Source organism: Nilaparvata lugens, chromosome 4 (genome assembly GCF_014356525.2).
Source record: "Nilaparvata lugens isolate BPH chromosome 4, ASM1435652v1, whole genome shotgun sequence".
NCBI classification, from domain to species: domain Eukaryota; kingdom Metazoa; phylum Arthropoda; class Insecta; order Hemiptera; family Delphacidae; genus Nilaparvata; species Nilaparvata lugens.
The window spans coordinates 11354178-11377968 of record NC_052507.1 but is presented as its reverse complement, the minus strand read 5'-3'; the positions used below and the strand labels follow the sequence as shown (position 1 = coordinate 11377968).

Genomic DNA, 23791 nt, shown 5'->3' with positions numbered 1-23791 from the left:
AGATTGCCGAAGTCGTAACACAAAATTGCTTGGTTGAAAACAACTTATTTATAGGAGGACATTCTGAGTTTATGATGGATGATGACAAAATCTATGATTGAATTCGGATTCATTAAACTTGAATTTATTCGATTCACTTACTTTTCCAATAAGATTCGGAGATGAGAAATGAATATAGATCAAATAACTTCACTGGACTGCTTCGATTTTTATTGGAATAATTTTCCCATAGTATTGAGAAAATATTATGAATCCAGGTTGATATTTATTTATGTTTTTTGGTCATCCATGCGTTGCACATTCTTTCAGCGAAAAAATTCAAATTCAATTTCTGCAATCTCTCATTGCATATTGACTTGAAATTAAAATCCTGTGATCAATGAATATTATCTTCTATCTCATTAATTCTTTTTTCTGCTTCCACTTTTTGGCTGAAGAAAACAGTTCACTTTTTATTCTGTGTTGCTGTGAAGCTGATTTCATGGGAGATATGCATATTGAATAAAACCAACTTCTAATATTGTCAAAATAACTATTTTATTGGAGAAAACAATATGAGGTTCTAGTTCCGGTTGTTACACCATATAAATCCCTAATAAACTGAAAGCTATTGAAGGCTTCAGTCACTCTATAGGATATATTCTGCTACTTGACGTTCAAGCTTTCAGTTTATTAGGAGTTTCTATGGTGTAACAGCCGAAATAGTACCTCATATTGTTTTTTCTAATAAAATGATTTTATATTATATTTATTATTAACTATTTTATTGGAAGAAACAATATGAGGTACTAGTTTCGGCTGTTACAACATATGAATCTATATAAACTGTAAGCTTGAACGTCAAGTAGCAGAGTATCTAGCCTATAGTGTGACTGAAGCCCTACAATACTATCATAGAGAAAAGATAGCATAAGTAGATATCCCATGGTATAGGGCGTTTATGTCGCAACTTTTACTGTTATCCCAAGCCGATAGTTCACGTAGTTCTTTCCCATGCAGCTGTGTGACGCTGGTAGTCTCTCAAATTGTGCCGTTCATACACTATCACCCCAACAAAACAGTAAAAATGGACAATAATCGACAGTAATCGGCTTGAGATAACAGTAAAAGTTGAGACGTAAATTCATTACCATGGGATATCTACTTACGCTATTGTTTCTCTATGATACTACCCATTAGCAATCGACCAATTGGCGTCGAGCTCTACTGTCATTGGCCAGAAACCAGACACGCCCAAGTATTCCAAATATGGTAATATATAGCAACTGTTGAACAACAGCAAATTGAGATGAAATTAACAACTAAAGAGAAGACTTACTCATATCATCCATTTGGTTTTGTTTTTGTTATCGTGTAAGGTTGCTTCAAATTTCACATTTAAACAAATTTTACTTCAAAACTCACTGTTTGAGTATATTGAAATTAAATTACTGTTTTATTTTATTCAACAACTTATTGAAGCTGTGTGCAAGTAGTTGATATGATTCTAAGCTTTGTTTGGAGAAAAAATTGCAACAATATCCTTTTTTTATCATAATGAAACAGTTTTTTATGGTTGCCCTCAAATTTTGAAACGTGTCTTCTGTATCTATACCCCTCAATTACAAATAAATTATAATCAGCATAAAGTAAAAAGGAGTTGTAGTCTTTCCTTCTAGTTTTTCTAGTACTAGTAGGCTATTATTTCCTTCTCTGTGATCAATGACCATTAGACCTAATAGTCTCCACTAATAGTCTCCACATTCTCCAGTATCCAATCAAGGTAGTGACTGACCCTGGAGTAAACAAATGTGGTCTCATAGGGCGGCAAAGACACGTCAGCCATGAATGAATAGACGCCGTACAGATAGTATCGCGTTCTCCCCCACTCCCACATTTTCTTGATGATGAATGGACCTCCGATGTCGCTGTCGTGATAGAGTCCGTCCGACAAGTCTCCCACACCGAAGAATGACACGTACGATTCCACGTCTCGGAATGACAGTGTCATATATTTGTAATAGAATTCCACAATCTCTTCCTCTGTGAAAATATGTCCTGGCACTTTCTGGAGTTTGAAGTAGAACTGATCACCTGTTAATTTAAAAATACGACATAATTTTGATGTACACCAAAAGGAGACTGGGTAGTTTCTTTCACTTTATGGCCCGGTTGCACAAAAGCCGGTTGAATTTCAACCGTGATTAATTTCACAAATCTAAGTAAAAATCTAAAATAGTCCTCGATAATAAATGCACTAATTTATATGTATAAGCACCATACTGATATTTTCATTAGAAATACCCACACATATCCCACCCAAACAGCTACAATTTCAGGAATAATAACACCTAGAATTAACAAAACATATTCATCCACAAACATTTATTACATAGTTCATATGCTTTTCAGGAATATTCCCAACAAACTCAGAGAATTTGATGCAGCATCTTTGGTAGTGTACAAAAAAATTGTGAATCTTTGGCTAAACGAAATAGGTAGGGATGGAACCGAAAATATCATTAGCTCAGTTTATAGGTTATAGAGTTTTATACCCAACTTATTGTAGATGATGCAAGTAGGCTACTAACTAGTGGACGTTCTCAAGCTCCGGTAAATTCTATTTTTCAATAAGATAAACTAAACTTCAAATCTCTTTATTTCTTTACTATCCTTACCTGTTAAGTTCTCATACAAGTTTCATCTTAATCATTTAATCCAGATTCACCCTTACTCACAGGCAATAGCCTATGTAAGGGTATTTCTCATAACTATCATATTTTGTATTTTGTACAGAACAACAAATTGTTACTATTGCTACTATAGTCTTTATTATGCTATGCTTATGAATTTTATTTTATGTTGTAGTAGTACTGTATTTAATGTTGTGCTGTGCAATATACATAAATTTTGTAAAGTGTTGAAGAGAATAAATTTGATTTGATTTGATTTGATTTGAATAAAGTCCTGGAACAAATATCACACTCCAAGTATTTAGGTTGTGATATAACCTATGAAATGGACGAAGACTTCAATGTGAAATTGAATAGATTCCAATCCATTTGTGGAACAATAAATAGAACTTTGAGAAACAGAGCCAGGAGAGAGACAAAACTTAAATTCTATAAGGTTATGGCTATTCCAACGCTCTTATATGGCTCTGAATCTTGGATACCTGAAAAGAAAGAATGGAGTAGGTTACAGGCTGCCGAAATTAGGTTTTTAAGAGCAGTAAAAGGGTGCACAAGGGAAGATGGGCTTCATAATGTCGATATAAGAAGCGAGCTCAACATAACCTCCAAATGGCAGAAGATTGAAGAAAATCGACAAAACTGGAAAGATCATGTTGAAAGGATGGAGAGCGACAGGATTCCCAGGGCAGTCATGTTGTATAACCCGGTTGGGAGGAGAAGTGTGGGCAGACCCCGTAAAAGATGGATGTGATGGTGTGTTTGAAGTCGGAACAGGCAAATTGCCTAATCCTTGTAGGAAGACGACGACGACGACAAATCAAAGAAGGCCTTTTTGATAAGTCAGCTTCTCTGATGGGTTCTCGTGCAATTAAACACGATTAAAATTTAACCGGCTTTTGTGCAAACGGCACTATGCATTTGTTTCCGATTTTCAATACAAACACTCAAATTGAAAATTCAAAATAAATGCAAGTATGGAGTATACATTGAACTCGAAGTTTCTCATTTGTGCAGGAAATTGAACAGAATTCCTCCTTGCACACACATATCCACATATCGTCCAAGCAAGGTGATATTCATCTATACTTTGATATTGATATACTTTGAGTATATTTTCATTTTTGATTTTTACATTTTTAATTATGTTCATCTTATCATGCAATGTATTCATAAATGGAATTGAAATGAAATTCATAAAGTTGAAAGAACATGAGCCATTTTTTGGACCAGCATAACATACAAAAACTTTGGAAGAGAATCAATAAGCACAGCCCAAAACTTTCCATTCCCTAGAATTTTGGTGTATTCCAAGGAGTAGACTAGGTAGTTTCTTTTAAGAAGACCTTTCTCATAAGTCAGCTTCTCTGATTGGTTCTCGTGAAATTAATCATGATCAAAATTTAACCGGCTTTTGTGCAACCGACACTATAAATTTGTTTTTTCAATATTTACACTCAGATCGATGATTTTAAATGTGAGTATGAAGTGTATGAAATATAAGTATGCAATCAATATAAATTGTAAAAATCAGATAGGCCTACTCTCAATATAAATAGGGATCCGGAAGTTTCACACCCAAATTATAACACTTTTTAAGAATTTGTTTGTATTCCTGTGGTATTGATAATAAATATAAATCTATGATAAGATCAAACACTATTCATCATAGAGTTAGTGTTGAGGTTTTCTGTTTGGATTCTATCAAGTCTGGGACCAATTTAGTCTTACTGCCTTCCAATATACCTTTTCTACAATATCACCCAACTGATGATCCTCAGTGTTCTATGCACACAAAATACTCGTTCGGTTCCACGAGAACCACGATAATGGTTGGGATTCAGTTAATTTTGTTATCTCATAGTTTTCAACCACTTGAAAGATGACAAACGCATACAGCAACAGATGGACGTATGCAGACAGACGTACGAAAATCCGCACAAAAACGTCTGTCTGCATATATCTGCTAACGTCTGTAAGCGGACGACTGATTTTCCTTTGTCCTGTTGATGTGCGTGCGTTTGTTCGCCTTTAGGCCCATATATACGCATCATCTGAGTTGATTAAGTGTTAGTTTTAACAAGAGATGTTAACACATTGCTATAAATTTGACCTGATCTTCATTTAACCTCATATATATATACTTCATATAACCTCATATTAACATGATTGGATGTGGATTGTGCATAGAGGAAGAATGATTAAAACACTTCACTTATATGAGCTACTTTTGTACAAATTGGTAAAAACAATATTAAATCTTATAGTACCCTTTAATATTGAGATATTTTAACGTTTTTAATAATAAAGGGTACTACAACATTTTATATTGTTTTTATTAAGGAAGAATGATTCTATGAAGAATGACTTGAGAAAAGAATGACTTACTGGAGGAAGGTATACCCCAGCCTGTCACCCTGATTCCACGTTCGCCTAGATAGTCTCTCTTATAAAGTTGATTATATGCAGCTACCAATGGCTGCAGGCAAATCGGTAACACGTAATCTGTCAAAATACAGTGAAGAATAAAGTTAACGTTTAGAAAAACAAAAGTAGTCTTGATAGAATGATTATAGGATTAAATATCGATTAAAGCAACTGTCGTCATGAAATTTTGTTTCATAAAACATTGAGATTTAATAAAAATTTGCTATACCCTCAAGAATGACTCTGATTGAGGCAGCAGTGCCCAATTAATTTTTTTTCTCAATAAATTTATCTTAAAGAGGAGTTTGATGGAAGAAGGGCCCATGTGCAAAAACCATTTTTGAGAAAAACGCTGTTAAAGATAAACATCGTTGTCGCATCGTTTAGAAGAGACATAGAGGTAGGAAAATTTGTAGACGTATGGAGAAAATGGCGGCGAATCCATTAAGCACTATGACGGAAAAAGGGCCTGAAGTTCTTAGTGCCCTTTCTCCATGAAACTCCTCGTTCTTCAACTTAGTGCCAACCTTATAAAATGGTTGAACTCAAATCTTGTTTAGAAAGCGTCCTCAACTTACTGCCAACCTGACAAAATTAGACTGATAATAATTAATTTAGTTACTAATTTTAACCGTAGTAACTGTTCCGAAAACGTACTCTCTCCAGATTAGAGTTCTATTAACATGAATGGTACGGACATTTCAATCAAAATAAAGAGATTAAAAAGATGAATATACATGCTAAAAAGACCAACTTCAAACCCTTACAAACAAACCTTAAAGTTAAAATATCGCAAAAATAAAGATGGAAATTACTGAGATATTGCAATTATTCAAATGCTTATGAATTAATTATTATTATTAAACGAAAATACAAATTAAATGCTGTAATTTACCCCCGAAGACTTCTGCTACTGCAAATAGTGACAACAGGGTAAACAGCTAGATGGAAATTTTTGAATAGTAGCGCTCATCGAATTTCCATCTACCCTGTTGTCAATATTTGCAGTAGCAGAAGTCTTCAGTGTAAATTACAGCATTTGATTTGTATTTTCGTTAAATAATAATAATTATCGACATAATATTTCTTAGTGAGCACCTAGGACCTATAAGGAAGCTATATTCCAACTTTTGTTGAAATCCATCCAATAGTTTTCCAGAAATCGTGATCAGTGAATTGAATCGGATTGAATTGAATCGCTGCCTTTATTAAAAACCTAGGAGGGCGAAGTTAGGGCGCAGCCGGCCCTCTCTTACACTTAACCCTCCATACAATTCTAAGTTACAACTAAAACAACATCATAAACAATGGACTAAAGTAGAAGAAAACAATAACTTAGAAAACAATTTAACAAGAAAAAAATATATATAAATATAATAATTAATATAATTTAATTTTTTATTGTATTATAATTATATATAAATTTAATAAAAAAAAAAGAGAAAACTTGAACTTCTTTCGAATTTAAGTACGTAAAAGGGGTTATGCAAAAGGAAGAAGAGAAAAGTGAATACAGTTGAGAATTTTCAGTCCAAAGTAAATTCGTGTGGCTTTTGTTGGTGGGTAGTCCCTTGCGGGAAGGTCCCACCGCTTGAATATATCATTTAAGCCGTCAATGGGCCTTACGACTGACATACTTTAGCCGGGACCGACAGTTTAACGTGCCCATCCGATAACACGGGAGTGATCTGGTTAAAAAGCTTTTGGTATTGAGAGGGTTTGAACCCGGGATCTCTATGCTGCTACACAAGCACTCTATCCACTAGACCACGGATCACTCCAAATCCATAGATTATTCCGGTAGAAGAAAGGGAAGAAGGGAGAAAAAAGAATTAGAAGTGACTGAGTGAGTCAGATAAGAATTTTATAAGTATAGATGCTGTGGGTTACATGTGGATGACTCACCATTGAAAACGATGTCTTTCGTTGTTTCTACCAACGCCACATCATGGCCTTCTTCAGGTGGCTCATCATCAAAGTACCACACCACTGATTTGGACATGTAAACATTTGGAGGGCAATCCATCTCATCACAGCTGGTAATAACGTCTTTAAGATTGGTCTCTCCCGCTCTCACTACAACACTATTTTGTATAAAAAATAAACATACGTCCATATAAAGCCATATCGATAACGATGAATGAAGTATCAAGGATTATTATAATAATTGTTGTTATAGAATATTATACAGAGTTGGACAATGAAGCATGAAGTATTAGGGATAGCTGTTATTATAGTCAATTTTGAACGAAACTCAAATTTTTTCTCCAGTTGCTTCTATGAAGATGTAACAGTTTACATCTGTTCAAATAAACATACGTCCATATAAAGCCATATCGATAACGATGAATGAAGTATGAAGGATTCTTATAATGATTTTTGTTATAGAATATTATCCAGAGCTGGGCAATGAAGCATGAAGTATTAGGGATAGCTGTTATTATAGTCAATTTTGAACGAAACTCAAATTTTTTCTCCAGTTGCTTCTATGGAGATGCAACAGTTTACATCTTTACCTTGATGTAAATAGTCTACCTTGGAAGTTGTCATTTTCATAACTAGAGAGTGAAAAGAGATTAGAACATCAATTACGCACAAAAACAACATTTGGAAAATGGCGTCCATTTTCTACCAAACACTCCTATAGACTTGAGAAAAGTTGATGACAGAGTGCATAGCATTGTGAGCTGGTGTATGAGTCATCACTTTTATTGACTAATATAATATACAAACTATTAATTTCTATCAAAATTCGGAAAGGCTAGGCCTGTTAGTCCTTTTTTGATCATGTATATGATTTGTGTATTATAGAATGTAAGATAAATAAATAAAAAATATATATCTTATTTTTGGCTCTCTTATTGTGGTGCGTTTTTTAACGGCTTCACACATGTAGGGTGAATCTTGCACTGAGTCAATGGTGTAGCGGCTATAAATTTTGCAATGGCGTGTGAGGACGCTGAGTGAACACCAGACTGATTGACTCACTACAAGACTCAATACAATTGTCGGAATCGCGGGAGGCCTAAACGCTCGCTCACCCTTGATTCCTCTAATGACAAATTGTATAATGATGAAATTTTCAATAAGCAGTGTAGCGATCGCTAAACACTGAATACGGATACCTTAAAATTATTACCTGTGAAGAATGAGCATACAAAATCATACAGGTCGAGCAAAAATCCCGATGTAGCTAATTTACGGGACTGCGTCTCTAATAAGTTCTGAAGGATTAAAAAATATGGTATTTGAACCAAATATCGTTCAGAATATACTTCGAGAACAGAGTCTTGTCGGGTTTTAAGCTCTATTGTAGGAATTTATATGATCTATGGCTGCCTCTGCTGTACAATTGATGAGTTCGCTCCTAAGTCGAGGTAGGTAACAGATAAAAGCTGATATATGAGCAGGTAAGGACAAAGAATAAATATCTCGATCTGACCCCACTCGCTACATCCACTTAGACCTGTTCCAATATCCAGCTTGATTCAATTATTCCAATGATCGTATTCGATCGGTTCTTGATGATATAGAACGTATCAGACACAATAATTGACAGGCTTAAGAAATAATCGAACTCAGAAAGCGAATTAACAAAACTGAAATATATTATAATAAAATATGTAATCATACAGTGCAGATTCAGGATTTGATTTACAGGTTGATAATAATTTAGCATTAACAGAAGGAGTTAAAAATGCTCTTGTGCTTGCATGATACCATGCGTGATTCAACAGAATTTTGCAATTGATAAAATCTAACAGTTTGAAAAAATAGTGAAAAAATGAATTATAGAAATATTTTTTAAAATGTTCGGGGTCGTGGTTCAGGCAGCGGAGGATAGTTAATCAACTACAAATTCTTATAAATTTAATATGAATAAATTCTAGACTCTTAAATGCTAAAGCGCTTGTCGGCGTGGCCAATAATTTAACGAAGAAAAATTTATGTTTTTCTGCACTGAGATATTTTCGAAGCGTAGATTGGGGCCCCTTATGACTTATAACTCACGTGAACTTCCTTGGCGGTCGCGGTTTTCTTCTTTAGATCAAAAATCGTTTGATCGGCGGCAATCCAGGCTTTGGTTTCAGCACGTGGGGAATTTTAATTTAAATATCTCCTTCACCGAATTAATTAAGGGATAGTTTACTTCAAGCTTTTAAATTTATCGATTGATGAAAACAGAAATTTATAAATAACAAATAGATTGGCCTAAAATATCGGCTCACAAATAGAACATTTAAAAATCGAACAAGAAATTTTACAAATAGGTCTTTGGTAACTATGAAAGAGATCTACACGGTAAGGATTTCAAAAGGGAAGTGCTCCTGTTTTCTCTAAGCTTTTAGGCTAGACCTTGCTTCTCGGAATCTCAATGTAATAATTTGCATAAAAATTTGCTATTGGTAGAACGCTTGTGACGTAAATATGACGTCAGTGGCAAGTAGTAGAATACAATTCCTTTAATTACAATAATAATTTAATTTATGTAATTCTTAAAACTGCTTAATCTTCTAGACATAGTTCCTCTCATACAATGTACACGTGCTAGTGTAACTGATAAGGCAGGGTTGGTGTCTGATAATAGATTAACATGTGTTGCTTTCAAACGATCACCGTCTTGGTGCTATTTCTATGCACTGTGATTGGCTTAGACCTGCCATAGAGATTTAATTACCATGTGGTTCAGTTGAATTAAATTATTAATAAATTAATATTCTTGTACAATTTTTATTAGGTTTGAGATTATTATAATTAATTTCTGCCATTTTATCAATAATAGAATTTCATGCTATGACCTATTTAGTTACAATAAGACCTGACGCATAATACAATTTCTTAAATAATAAATAATTTCAACAATAATACATACATTTTATTTTTTATTTTGAAATTCTTGATCCTTTATTGATAGTTTTATAATTTTTAGGAATGATATTTTACCTTGCATGAGAACCGGTATGATATTTGACAATGCTTTGAATCAGTCAGCTGCGTTCGAACTGTTTTTAAAAACATCTGATCGATAGTAAACAAGTGTAACCTCAAAATCAGTGAGCGATTCATAAATAATTTGTGCTTTATTCGCAAAATAATTATAATTTTATTGAATAATTTTCCTAGAAAAATATTCAGTACAGAACGGTACTCTTATCTAATATACAGTTATTGATAAGTAAGCTTTATCGCTCGGTCGCTAACTATTCCTTTAGCAAATTCTTTCATTTTAAAAGGTAATCACAATTTTTCTCTCTTCTCATGAGATCTATTTGAAAAATTCATCACACAAAAGCCCCCAGGATATTTTAAATAGGTAATTGGGAGACGAGTCGAAACAATGACTATTTGAAAAATCCGATATTGTGATGAATACACTATTTCCTCTCCTTACTTCTACGAAAACTCAACACTTAACACTAAAAACAATATATCGTGCACTTTTGGCTACGAAAAATAAATAATTGATTGTTCCTTTCATTGGATACAATCGAAATACAATAATTAATGAGGTCTCTTTGGATCCTTCATTAAAACAACTCCACAACTTCCATTCACGGGTGGCTTATGAGCAGACCCATAACTATAACAAATATACAAAATTTCACATATTACTTCTTAAGATTTGAATAGTATTTGCAACAAATATAGACTTTCATCATTTTTTCATAGTTATTACAGGTTTCGACTCTTTGGTTTGGCTTTTACATAAATTGAGTGAGAATGTGATTTTACTTCGGTGACTTGACAATCGTCTACCGTTTGACTCGAGCAATTTCTTATTTGCGCTTAGTACGTTGCGTACAAACAGGGTTACACTTGAAATGGCTTTCTTGATTTTTATCAATGTTGGTTACAAATATTAAGTCCTTAAGATTACATTTATCAATTGAATTTCAATTCATGATCTTTTGATGCAACAGTAATAAATTTCACATTAAAGGTAAGAATTTCATTTTCTTTGGAGTTTTTTTTTTTTAGAGATACATTCATATATGACATAGAACATGCGCATTTCGTGCAAATTAACATAAATATATATTTTTGGTTGCGTTTTTGCTTATGATTTCACATTAAATAATATGTTACATTAATAATTGAATAACGATATTGCTTGGATTCTATTAATATTGACTCTAGGATTTCGTACACATTGGTTGGTGGGACGAAGAAAATTATCGAACAGGCTTTGGTTCTGAATAGATTTTTTCTATCGATTCTGTATTTCGAGGTTAGATTTACATATTTTTTCAAATAAACTTTGTTTATTTTCTTTCCTCCTATTCACTACTAATTTCATGTTATTTCTAATTTATAATTATTTTCCGTGGATACTATAATTCTTGTTTCTATTTTTCAGTTGTGCAGATGATACCAGGCGATTGTTTCGGTGATGACTCTGACACGAGGTGGATGGCTTGATCAGGTTGGTAAATTCTTAAAGTTGTTTTCAGTTTTATTTCTTGATTTAAGGTTGATTTCAATTTCTTCTTTTGAAGTGAATTGTTGTTTATTAAATGAGTTGAAATTGTTTATTGGTTAGGCTCTTCGGTAGGGTTTTACATTAATTACGTTTTCCCACCAGTGATTATTGGCGTTCTCGGAATCTTGAATTTTGACGGTGTTGTGTTGTGAAACGTCGGTCACTCGGTGTGGTCCTGTGTAAAGATGGAAGAATTTTTTAGTTAACTTGCCTAGGGCATCTGAAGATTTATGTGCTTTTACCAGTACTTCATCTCCGACTTCATATTTGAATTTCTTTGTAGCCTTGTCATGGTATTTTTTCCTTTGTTTTGCGGATTTGTCTAACCTATTGCGAACCAGTTGGTATAAATTTGGGTTAGGTTTATCCGGATTTGGAAACTTGATTAGGCTCTGAATAAATGATTCGTTTCTTGTGCCAAATATAATTTCGTGGGGAGTGTACCCGGTACTGTCACTCACACAGTTATTAATGCAGTGTTCTAGGAACGGTACATATTTGACCCATTGTTGATGACGGTGACTGCTATATGCCCTCATAAATCTTGAAATTTCTTTCATTTTTCTTTCCACTGGGTTTGCACTGGGAGTGTACGCCGAGACTCTTGACGTTTTAATGCCGGCTTGTTCTAAAATTTGTTTCCACTTGGCACTGCAAAAATAGGTTGCGTTATCTGACAATATGCGCTGTGGTTTACCAACTTCATTGGTCCATCTTTCGGTGATGCATCTGGCTAGTTTTTCACCAGTGATTTTACCAATAGGGAAGAACATTGTATATTTTGAGAACAAGCAGGTTAAGACAAAAATGAAGCGTTTTTGGTGCATAGACTGAGGTAGTGGCCCATAGATGTCAGCTGATATTAATTCAAGTGGTTGTGAGGGTAAGATAGGTATCATTTCTCCTGCTATGTGAAAACGATTATGCTTTGTTTTTTGACAGATGTCGCAGGCTCTTATTAACTGTGTAACCTTTTTGTTCAATCCTTTGAAGTAACAACACGTTTTCAGGGCATGTATTGTTTTTCTTATACCAAAGTGACCAATTCGTTCATGTGTTTCCAAAATTACGTCCTTTTCTAGGGTGTGTGGTATGACTAGATGCCAAAAATCGGAGTTTTTATTAGCCTTATAAAACAAATGGTCGTTGAAAACAGTGTAGCGTTGTAGATACTGGTGCTCTTCTACTGGAGGGTTGGATAACTTGCGAATGAGATCTGTGATTTTGTTGTCCATTGATTGTGCGCTTTTAAATTTTTCAGATGTAAGGAGTTCGGTGTGCAGGAGCGGCGATATATTGAAGGGTAACGGCACTGGTTGATCCTCGGCTACATAGCATTGGAATGTTGTTTCATTGGCATAGGTGTCACTTCCTTCTCTGGACAAGAAATCAGCAGTTTGATTTCGTTTACCTGGCAGGTGAGTGAGTTCTAGGTCAAATTCTTGCAATAACAGAAACCATCTAGATAGTCGGTTGTTGGTTAACTTGGCTGTTTTGAAGAAAGTCAGAGCCTTATGGTCTGTGTTAACAAAAATCTTTTGGCCTAACAACAACGTTCTGTATTTCTTGCATACTTCGACAATGCTTAGTAGTTCTTTTTCCGTGACTGTGTACTTCTTCTGGGCTGCATTCATAGTTTTGCTAAAAAATGCTATGACTCCTTTTTCTCCTTTCTCATCATATTGAAAAATTTCCGCACCTAAGGCGTAATCCGATGCGTCAACATTTATATGAAACGGTTGGTTGAGATTTGGATGATTTAATATAACAGCTTTCAGAAAAGCATCCTTCAACTGGTTAAAAATTGCATCTTCCTTGAGCCCCCATATCCATGGTTTAGAGGATGATAAAACATGACTCAGTTGTGCCGTATAATGAGACATCTGTTTGTTAAAGCGGCGATAGAATTGTAGGAAACCAATAAAACGTTGAAGCTGTTTACGACTTGATGGAGATGGAAAATTTTTTATAGCTGCTAATTTGTCAATGTCCTGCATGATACCTTTATCAGTTATGATGTGCCCGAGGTATTTGACTTTCTTGGCAAAAAATTCACATTTTGATAATTTTAACTTCATACCGCATTTTATTAGTCTACCGAATACTACATCAAGGTGTTGAATATGCTCTGCCACACTCTGTGATGAAATAATTGCATCATCAACGTAAAGAGCACAAAAGTCTGAAATGTCTTCACCAATTGATTGTCTTAGGCAGCGTATAAATATAGCCATTGCATTTCTGATCCCAAAGGCAAGTCGGGTGAACCTGAGATTTCGGCCGTTGAAGAGGAAGGACAGGTAATCTCGAGATTCTTCGGCCACTTGTACCTGCCAATATCCGGCGCTGAGGTCGACGGTGGAGTATATGGTCTTGCCATGGAACGTCTGCAACACCTGATCGATCTGGGCGGGAGCTTCACGGTCGTCGTCGAGAATCATATTCAGCTGGCGGGCGTCGAGACAGAGTCGGGTGGAGCCGTCCTTCTTCGAAACGCAGGTAATAGGCAAACTATAATGCGATGTGGATGGTTCGATAATGCCTAGTCTTTCCATCCTATCTATTTCGGCAGCTGCTGCTTGACGGTGCGCAAAAGGGATGGGATAAGATTTTCTATAATACGACTCATGTGGTTTGACCTCTAATTTACACTGAAAATGATTTGCCAATCCCGGCTGTTCTGAAAATACTGCACGATTTTTTATGAACATTTCTTTCATGGATTGTTTGATTGCGAGCCCCCATTCAGAATTGTTATCAATCTCATTCAGTAACTTTTCCATCAGAATGTCAGTATCATCTGGTGTTTCATTTTCCAAGCTGTAGTCATCCACTGAATCATGACTCATCATTTCACTTTCTTCACCTTCTCTGTATTGCACCTTGTATTCTTTTTCAGGAATGTAGTCTTCAACCATGTGATATCTCACTACTCTTACATCTCCCGCATTGGCCTTTAATACTATCTGAGTATTGATGCTAGTCCGATTGCTATTGTCGATTAATTGCAGTTCAAGATTTTTGAAATTTATGTTTGAGTTATAATGGGCTAAGAAATCAGCACCAATAATAATGTGTGGTCCATTTGCAGGTAATACCAGGAAGGAGTATGGGAAGCACTTTCCTTCGACTTGGATCTCCAGGAGGCATTGTTTAGATATTCGGAGACGACGTCCTGGTGTGACACCTGATAGGTAGGTTGAGGTTAACGGTAATGTGGCTATTTCTGTTATGTTTTTCAGGCGGGAATAAGAATCATTCTGGATTAAGCTAACTTGTGATCCAGTATCTATGAGGGCTTTGAATTGTAGGCTGGCTATTTGTATGGTTATATAGGTTTGAAAATGTTCATGTATTTCTTGGATGCTGGAGTTTTCTTCTTCTAGTAAGGTTTCTCGGATGTTATTATATAGCGTGGTAAGGCATGTAGGTTCTTTTCCTGTATCTGGAGCAGTGGGGTTGTCTAGATTTTCCATTCCATTCATTTTTGCAGGTTGAGTAGGCTTAAACCGTATAGAGCGGCAACGACGGTAGATTCTTCTGAGTTTCGGTTGTTTACCTTGGATTATTTCGACTGGCGGGGATGACGGATCAGTAGGTTTTAATTGGCGGTTGTTCCTCTGCTAATGGATTATCATTTCTCTCCGTGTGTAGACAGGCGATGGACGACTGTGGTGGGTGATTTCCATATAGTCAGATTTTCTGTGGCGTTGATGACCCTTGTGTTTTCTCAGCCATATCCGATTTTCTTCCCTGATTTTCGTTGGGCGTCGTTTGATGCTGATTTGCGCTCGCATTTCCCATCCGGTTATAGTTGTTGTTCCGGCTATGCGCGGCGTTGTTGGGGTATTGGTTACGGTGTTGGTTTATACGGTCTCGTCCGTCATGGTAGTACGCGTTTCTCCGGTTAGTATCCGACTGCTGGTTGTGGTTCTGGAAATTCCTCCTGCTTTCTGGTTGGTTTTCTTTATTTAGTCGCTGTTGAAAATTCGGGTTGCGGTCCTGGTTATTTGCAGAATTAAAAGGACGACGGGCGTTAGAAAAGGAAAGAAGTATTTTGTTGGGGTTGATGATCTTGATGCGGATGCTCTTGTCGCACAGTGAAGTTGTAATCTTCGCGATGTACCGCTTGGATTTCATGGAGATGATTTTCCAATTCTTTGATGGTCTTAACATGACTAGTCGCTAGTGCCATCTGTACGGGGTAAGGCAGCTTCCGGATAATGATCTGAGTGAGTGCTAACTCGGCAAAAGGTGTATCTAGTTGTGAATTTTGGTATCTGATGTTTGATACGAAGGCGGTGCATGTTTGGCCATTTCGAGGTGAATATTTGCAAGATACGATGTCAGATAGTATAACTCGCTGTCGATCTTGTCCCCAATATTGCTCTAGGAAAGCATCTATGAATTCGGACAGACTATTAAATTCGGCGGCACGTCCGTGAAGGAAAAGTAAGGTTCTCCGGACAACAGAGTGAATAATTTGAATTTCCATATGGGCCAGGGTGTGGGGGTAAGTTCTTGAACAGATCTCAGTTGTTCGACGAAGGGTTTTGGGGGCATAGACGCTGGAGTGTCATCAAAATGTCCTAGGTTTTGAAAAATTGTGGTGGTGTTGTACGACTCTGAGGGCGATGACAGTTCTAGATTGGCTCGAGAGTGACTTATGCGGGTTTCCATCTGAGTGATTCGGGTATCCGTCTGCTCAAATCTTTTTCGGACCTCGGCATCAACACTCTTCCTTTGCTCGGCGGCAGTATCACATCGTCTATGTAGGTCGCTGTATTGTATAGTTAAGCTGTCCACCTGAGAGCCGATAGTTGCCTGCTTTTCACTCAGGGTGCTAACATGGCTCTTCAAGTTCGTTATATTGGTCGTAAGTGGTTCGAGTTGCCCCTCGACTCGCTGGATAATATCTTCATGTTCCTTTTGGCATGCGGAGATGTGTTCGTTGACTTTGGCCTGCACGCTCTGCGTTATCTGCTCTCCTGCTTTGGTGCAATGCTGTTTGGCTTGATCCACTACGTTCTCTTTCAGAGTATCCATCTCTACGCGTATGTGTTCTTTTAAGGTGACCTCGACGTTGACTACCTTCGCATGCATATCTTGTGATAACTGATCCAATCGGTTATTCGTTTCTGAAATGGATTTATCCAGACGCTCAGTTAATTTTTTGATGGTATTATCGGTATCATGGAATGCTTTGTCCATTCGCTGACTCAACTTCTCCAAGCCCTGTTCGTTTACCTTCTTTACTTCTTGGATTTCCTTCTTTAACTCTTCCTTTGTTGCTGAAGAACTTTGTTTTATTGCTTCATTTGTTTTGTTTGTTTCCTTTCTCTATCTTACTGGTTATTGCTTCCAGGAAGGCGTCCATATCCAGTGCGGGAGCGGGCATACATCTAACGGTCACCTGCTGGTTTTTTATCCGAGCAACGGTACGAGAAATGGGGGTTCCTGTTTCTGGGGCGTCGTCGTACGTATGCTCTCCGATGTTTCGTCCTCCGGCTCTTGGGCTGCCGACGGATCTTCCACTAGGATGCAGCTCTCCTCCACCTGTGTCGAAGATAAATCATCCAGTACATTGGATGGAAATCGGCAGATGCGGTGGCAGATGCGGATGGCGGCGAACAATCGGGTGAGATGTCCTCGGTGTCCGACAGACTTGGATTGACCTGGTCGTTTCCTGCCATGGTTGTGAGAAAATAATGCGACGAACGTGTGCGGTGAATAAAAAGCGTGAAAGTGTTGACGTGATATATAAAATAATTAATAAGAAATCCAATAGAAATTGTTATAGCTTCGTAGTGAGTGAAATACAGAAAAAGTGGTTTAGCAATGTGTTCAGTGATAAAATGAGTCAAGTTAGCAATATCGTTAACATAAAAATGACACGAACATACAGGATACACAGTGAACACTTATGCGGTAATACAGGTACGCCTCTTATAATTTATTATTACTACTATTATAAATATTTTATTCTTATAATTTCTTGCCGCAATTATATATAGGGCTAGTATTCTTCGCAAAATTTTATATAAAAGCAGTGATACTCTGCTTAAATTATTCCGCAATATATCCGTGATTTAATTTTACTTCCCTCTTTATGTTTTAAAAACTTTTAAAACTGTAAATAACTTCAATCCTCTTTTCTGTAAATATTTATAAATTGTTTCAATATAGACCTAATATTCTTCAAATAATATGACCTTTCTTATGATATCTCTTATACCTATGACTTATAGTATGACCAATTTTCGAATAACAAGATAATAAAATTCTGAGTTCGATTTTTTCTCTAAAAATTCATCAATCGATAAATTTCTTTTCTGTTCAAAAATTGGGTATGGTACTTCTTGTTATTTTATATAACAGTGAACAGTTAATATTAAATTCGAAAAAATTCACAACCATGAATTTTTCAAAAAATTTTCCCGTTGTCAGCGCTATAGTATACTGAGCAACTAAATAATCCTCGCAGTCGATTATCCACCTCTTCAATGCCCCACGTTGGGCGCCAAATCATGTGGTGCGTTTTTTAACGGCTTCACACATGTAGGGTGAATCTTGTACTGAGTCAATGGTGTAGCGGCTATAAATTTTGCAATGGCGTGTGAGGACGCTGAGTGAACACCAGACTGATTGACTCACTACAAGACTCAATACAATTGTCGGAATCGCGGGAGGCCTAAACGCTCGCTCACCCTTGATTCCTCTAATGACAAATTGTATAATGATGAAATTTTTATAAGTAGTGTAGCGATCGCTAAACACTGAATACGGATACCTTAAAATTATTACCTGTGAAGAATGAGCATACAAAATCATACAGGTCGAGCAAAAATCCCGATGTAGATAATTTACGGGACTGCGTCTCTAATAAGTTCTGAAGGATTAAAATACGGTATTTGAACCAAATATCGTTCAGAATATACTTCGAGAACAGAGTCTTGTCGGGTTTTAAGCTCTATTGTAGGAATTTATATGATCTATGGCTGCCACTGCTGTACAATTGATGTGTTCGCTCCTAAGTCGAGGTAGGTAACAGATAAAAGCTGATATATGAGCAGGTAAGGACAAAGAATAAATATCTCGATCTGACCCCACTCGCTACATCCACTTAGACCTGTTCCAATATCCAGCTTGATTCAATTATTCCAATGATCGTATTCGATCGGTTCTTGATGATATAGAACGTATCAGACACAATAATTGACAGGCTTAAGAAATAATCGAACTCAGAAAGCGAATTAACAAAACTGAAATATATTACAATAAAATATGTAATCATACAGTGCAGATTCAGAATTTGATTTACAGGTTGATAATAATTTAGCATTAACAGAATAGTTAAAAATTTTCTTGTGCTTGCATGATACCATGCGTGATTCAACAGAATTTTACAATTGATAAAATTAACAGTTTGAAAAAATAGTGAAAAAATGAATTATAAAATATTTTTAAAATGTTCGGGGTCGTGGTTCAGGCAGCGGAGGATAGTTAATCAACTACAAATTCTTATAAATTAATATGAATAAATTCTAGACTCTTAAATGCTAAAGCGCTTGTCGGCGTGGCCAATAATTTAACGAAGAAAAATTTATGTTTTTCTGCACTGAAATATTTTCGAAGCGTAGATTGGGGCCCCTTATGACTTATAACTCACGTGAATTTCCTTGGCGGTCGTGGTTTTCTTCTTTAGATCAAAAATCGTTTGATCGGCGGCAATCCAGGCTTTGGTTTCAGCACGTGGGGAATTTTAATTTAAATATCTCCTTCACCGAATTAATTAAGGGATAATTTACTTTAAGCTTTTAAATTTATCAATTGATGAAAACAGAAATTTACAAATAACAAATAGATTGGCCTAAAATATCGGCTCACAAATAGAACATTTAAAAATCGAACAAGAAATTTTACAAATAGGTCTTTGGTAACTATGAAAGAGATCTACACGGTAAGGATTTCAAAAGGGAAGTGCTGCTCTTTTCTCTAAGCTTTTAGGCTAGACCTTGCTTCTCGGAATCTCAATGTAATAATTTGCATAAAAATTTGCCATTGGTAGAACGCTTGTGACGTAAACATGACGTCAGTGGCAAGTAGTAGAATACAATTCCTTTAATTACAATAATAATTTAATTTATGTAATTCTTAAAACTGCTTAATCTTCTAGACATAGTTCCTCTCATACAATGTACACGTGCTAGTGTAACTGATAAGGCAGGGTTGGTGTCTGATAATAGATTAACATGTGTTGCTTTCAAACGATCACCGTCTTGGTGCTATTTCTATGCACTGTGATTGGCTTAGACCTGCCATAGAGATTTAATTACCATGTGGTTCAGTTGAATTAAATTATTAATAAATTAATATTCTTGTACAATTTTTATTAGGTTTGAGATTATTATAATTAATTTCTGCCATTTTATCAATAATAGAATTTCATGCTATGACCTATTTAGTTACAATAAGACCTGACGCATAATACAATTTCTTAAATAATAAATAATTTCAACAATAATACATACATTTTAGTTTTTATTTCATATCAGATTCAAATATATTTTAGGAAAACCCCCATTCCTTCTCACCTTGTATCATTTGATGAATATCACTGCACTGATGTAACAGAGAGTCTGCATCTGAAACCAATAAAATTCAGATTTCGAATTTTACCCAGTCACTCCATAAAAGTCCTATACTATCCATATTTAGTGGAATTCCGCTAGAGTTTCCGTGAATGACAACTAAATTAATAAAATTCTGTATGCTAACCATGGAAGATGTGTTTATAGGATATCCAAAATTGGCAATACCTACGATTTTAAGGGTATCCCAATCTTCTCCAGGAATGATCAGATCACACCTAAAATTTGACTCACAGGCTGGTAAAAGATGTTTAAAATTCTAACCAAAATCGACTATCGCACCAGTAGGTTTTATTGTTATGCTGTCTCAAATTTGTACTTTACCAGTTACTACCTGCGATCCAGTGACAGAATTTGGAACTAAGTCTCGATAGTTGAGCAATCATGAGAGAGAATTCTTGAAGTACATGATCCAGTTGGTAGTGTCATCTGGTGACAGAATTTGGGACTAAGTTTCGATTATGACTGGCCAATGAGGAGAAAGTGGGCGGGGCTTGATGCTATGCAATCTGAGCAGTGTATTTCATCCAGTGACTTTCACCAGCTAGTGGCAGAAATCAACACTATGTCTTGACTTTATTTTGACTGATTAATTGACTGTTGAGGAGAAGTGGACGGAGCTACAAAATAATGACCAATCAGGATCGAGTATAGTGGAGCTTGAATTGTGATTGGTTTTAATCTGAATGTCATCAGTGATTTTGCTGTTCTTTGTTAATGAGTGATAAAAATAAATAAGCACGCCAAACATGAAAGGTTAAACTATTCTATCCTTGAATATTGGGTGTGATTATTGAAAGTACAATATCTCAATAGTGCGAGTATTTTAACTTTCCGTTATTTGGGTTTATTATATAAAATTATTAAAAACTTCAAATAATATTAACAGATTATCAATTAAAAGCCAAAACCTAACCTTTCCTCTCACAAAAACTAATTGAAGAGAGCCTTTCAGGTTATATTCATACACTAGATAAATTGAAATCTCGTAGTATTGAGACACTCCCTGAATATCATCAAAAAACTGATGCCTCTGAAGCCGTAATAAGAGATTGCATTTATTCCGGTTTGAGTCAAAGTAGAGCTTAGCGGCTTTCCTATATTATGCATGCTCCATTCGTTGTACTTTAAACTGAATCGTCAATATTGTTACAAAGATGTGGAGTAAAAGAAAATCGTTCTTTGATCAAACGATCAAAAATGTGACATTTCTGATGATCATTCTTCAACAAAAGTGTGAAATTAGGGAAATGGAATTTTTGACAAAACTTACTGTTTGGATGACTTGATTTCCAGGCTGCAAAAGTTGATGAAAGACTACCCCGGCTTCCACAAAAATTATTGAGTCGAAGAATGTGAATTACAGTATCAAACCATTATGTTAGAAAATGTAGAAAAAAAACTGAGCCACAAAATGTGACTCATCAGCCACAATCAATTGTGACAATCTCAGCCTCAGCTTTTTCAACTAAAGGTTAAAACAAAAGAGAGGTTAAAAGAAATGAGTCTTATGCTTCCATGCTTGAATAGAGATGTTTCTTGTTCTAAATACAAAAATAAGCATACAACATACAACTGAATATTTTTTTTCTAGAAATTCACAAAAAAAGGGTAATAATTTGATTACATTTTTTCGGAATGAACAATTCAAATGAGCATGACTTAGCTGATTCAACTCATGAACAATATTCAATCAGTTTGGCATGAAGATGATCGATTCTTTTTATACCTAGTCATGATTTTTATGATTATTGGGGAATATTACATGGAGAGAGAACAAAAAGATAGATGGAGAAGAAGAGAAGAAGAAGAAGAAGAGAAGAAGAAGAAGAAGAAGAAGAAGAAGAAGAAGAAGAAGAAGAAGAAGAAGAAGAAGAAGAAGAAGAAGAAGAAGAAGATGATGAAGAAGAAGCAGAAGAAGAAAAAGAAGAAGAAGATGAAGAAGAAGAAGAAGAAGAAGAAGAAGAATGATAATTCAATTCTATATTCCCTTGTTGCAAGCTAACCTTCTCATCATTTTCTCATGCTGATTTTCTTCTCAAAATAGATGTATGTCTCAATATCCAAGGCTGACGAATGCATTTATCATGTTTAATTCAAGAAACTAACCAATTATTGTAAAATTCACTAAAAGCTGTCAGAATTCCCTGTAGATAAGGTCAAATCTCCGTTGCTTCCCATTAAACGAACGCTGAATTTTACTTTATACAGCACAATAAGCATGGACCAATAGCATTGAGTACCCCAGGTTGGTTACCAACGGAGTAAAACAAAGAATAATAATGCAATCCACAATCTTTAGAGTATAATATTATTTTATCTGTGATATGATAAACCATATGTTTTCGTTGTCATTGATTCATTCATAAATATCAAATGTTGTTGATCCGTTACTATTAGAAAGTCATGTTCAATTTTATTTGATTAAAGCTCTACAAATGAAGAGTTTACTTATTTCAATTTAATCAAATAAAATATGGACTTCAAAGGACCCGTACAATCAAAAACAAGAAATAAATACCTACTGGTGATGGTTGATGAGTACTCAAGATTCCCTTTTGTATTCCTTGTCAGACATGACTGCGAGAACAGTCATAAATTGCCTGGTCTCATTAATATCAATGTTTGCCTTCCAAGCTATATTCACACAGACAGAGGAACATCCTCATGTCAACTGAGTTGAAGAGCTTTCTTGGCTCAAAAGGGATAGCAACTAGTAGATCAACGCCTTACAATCCGAGAGGAATGGTCAAGTAGAGCGATATAATGGAATTATGGAAAGCAATAACCCTAGCTCTAAGATCACGAGGACTTGATTCAAATCGATGGGAGGAAGTGTTGCCTGATGCACTTCACTCTATTCGATCTCTTTGTGTACTACAACAAATTGCACCCCTCATGAATGATTTTTTGGGAATATTACATGGAGAGAGAACAAAAGATAGATGGAGAAGAAGAGAAGACAAGAAGAAGAAGAAGAAAAGAAGAGAAGAAGAAGAAGAAGAAGAAGAAGAAGAAGAGAAGAAGAAAAGAAGAAGAAGAAGAAGAAGAGAAGAGATGAAGAAGAAGCAGAAGAAGAAAAAGAAGAGAAGATGAAGAAGAAGAAGAAGAGAGAAGAATAATGATAATTCAATTCTATATTCCCTTGTTGCAAGCTAACCTTCTCATCATTTTCTCATGCTGATTTTCTTCTCAAAATAGATGTATGTCTCAATATCCAAGGCTGACGAATGCATTTATCATGTTTAATTCAAGAACTAACCAATTATTGTAAAATTCACTAAAGCTGTCAGAATTCCCTGTAGATAAGGTCAAATCTCCGTTGCTTCCCATTAAACGAACGCTGAATTTTACTTTATACAGCACAATACGCATGGACCAATAACATTGAGTACCCCAGGTTGGTTACCACGGAGTAAAACAAAGAATAATTGCAATCCACAATCTTTAGAGTATAATATTATTTTATCTGTGATATGATAAACCATATGTTTTCGTTGTCATTGATTCATTCATAAATATCAAATGTTGTTGATCCGTTACTATTAGAAAGTCAGTTCATT

At 35.6% G+C, this 23791-nt stretch overlaps 2 protein-coding genes across 2 annotated transcripts; one reads left to right on the top strand and one right to left on the bottom strand.

Annotated features, from left to right (window-relative positions):
- Positions 1-561: 561 nt before the first annotated feature.
- On the bottom strand, positions 562-7212 carry LOC120350805 (plasma kallikrein-like). The gene is made up of 3 exons (XM_039425677.1): positions 7002-7212; positions 5058-5174; positions 562-2073 (listed from the first exon to the last, which is right to left on the bottom strand). Exons 1-3 carry the CDS (start codon positions 7210-7212, stop codon positions 1715-1717), a joined length of 687 nt encoding a protein of 228 aa, XP_039281611.1. The 3' UTR covers positions 562-1714.
- Positions 7213-11251: 4039 nt separating this feature from the next.
- On the top strand, positions 11252-17780 carry LOC120350992. The gene is made up of 5 exons (XM_039426668.1): positions 11252-11520; positions 12839-12995; positions 13831-14076; positions 14669-14771; positions 16943-17780. Exons 2-5 carry the CDS (start codon positions 12920-12922, stop codon positions 17217-17219), a joined length of 702 nt encoding a protein of 233 aa, XP_039282602.1. The 5' UTR covers positions 11252-11520; positions 12839-12919; the 3' UTR covers positions 17220-17780.
- The last annotated feature ends 6011 nt before the right edge of the window (positions 17781-23791 follow it).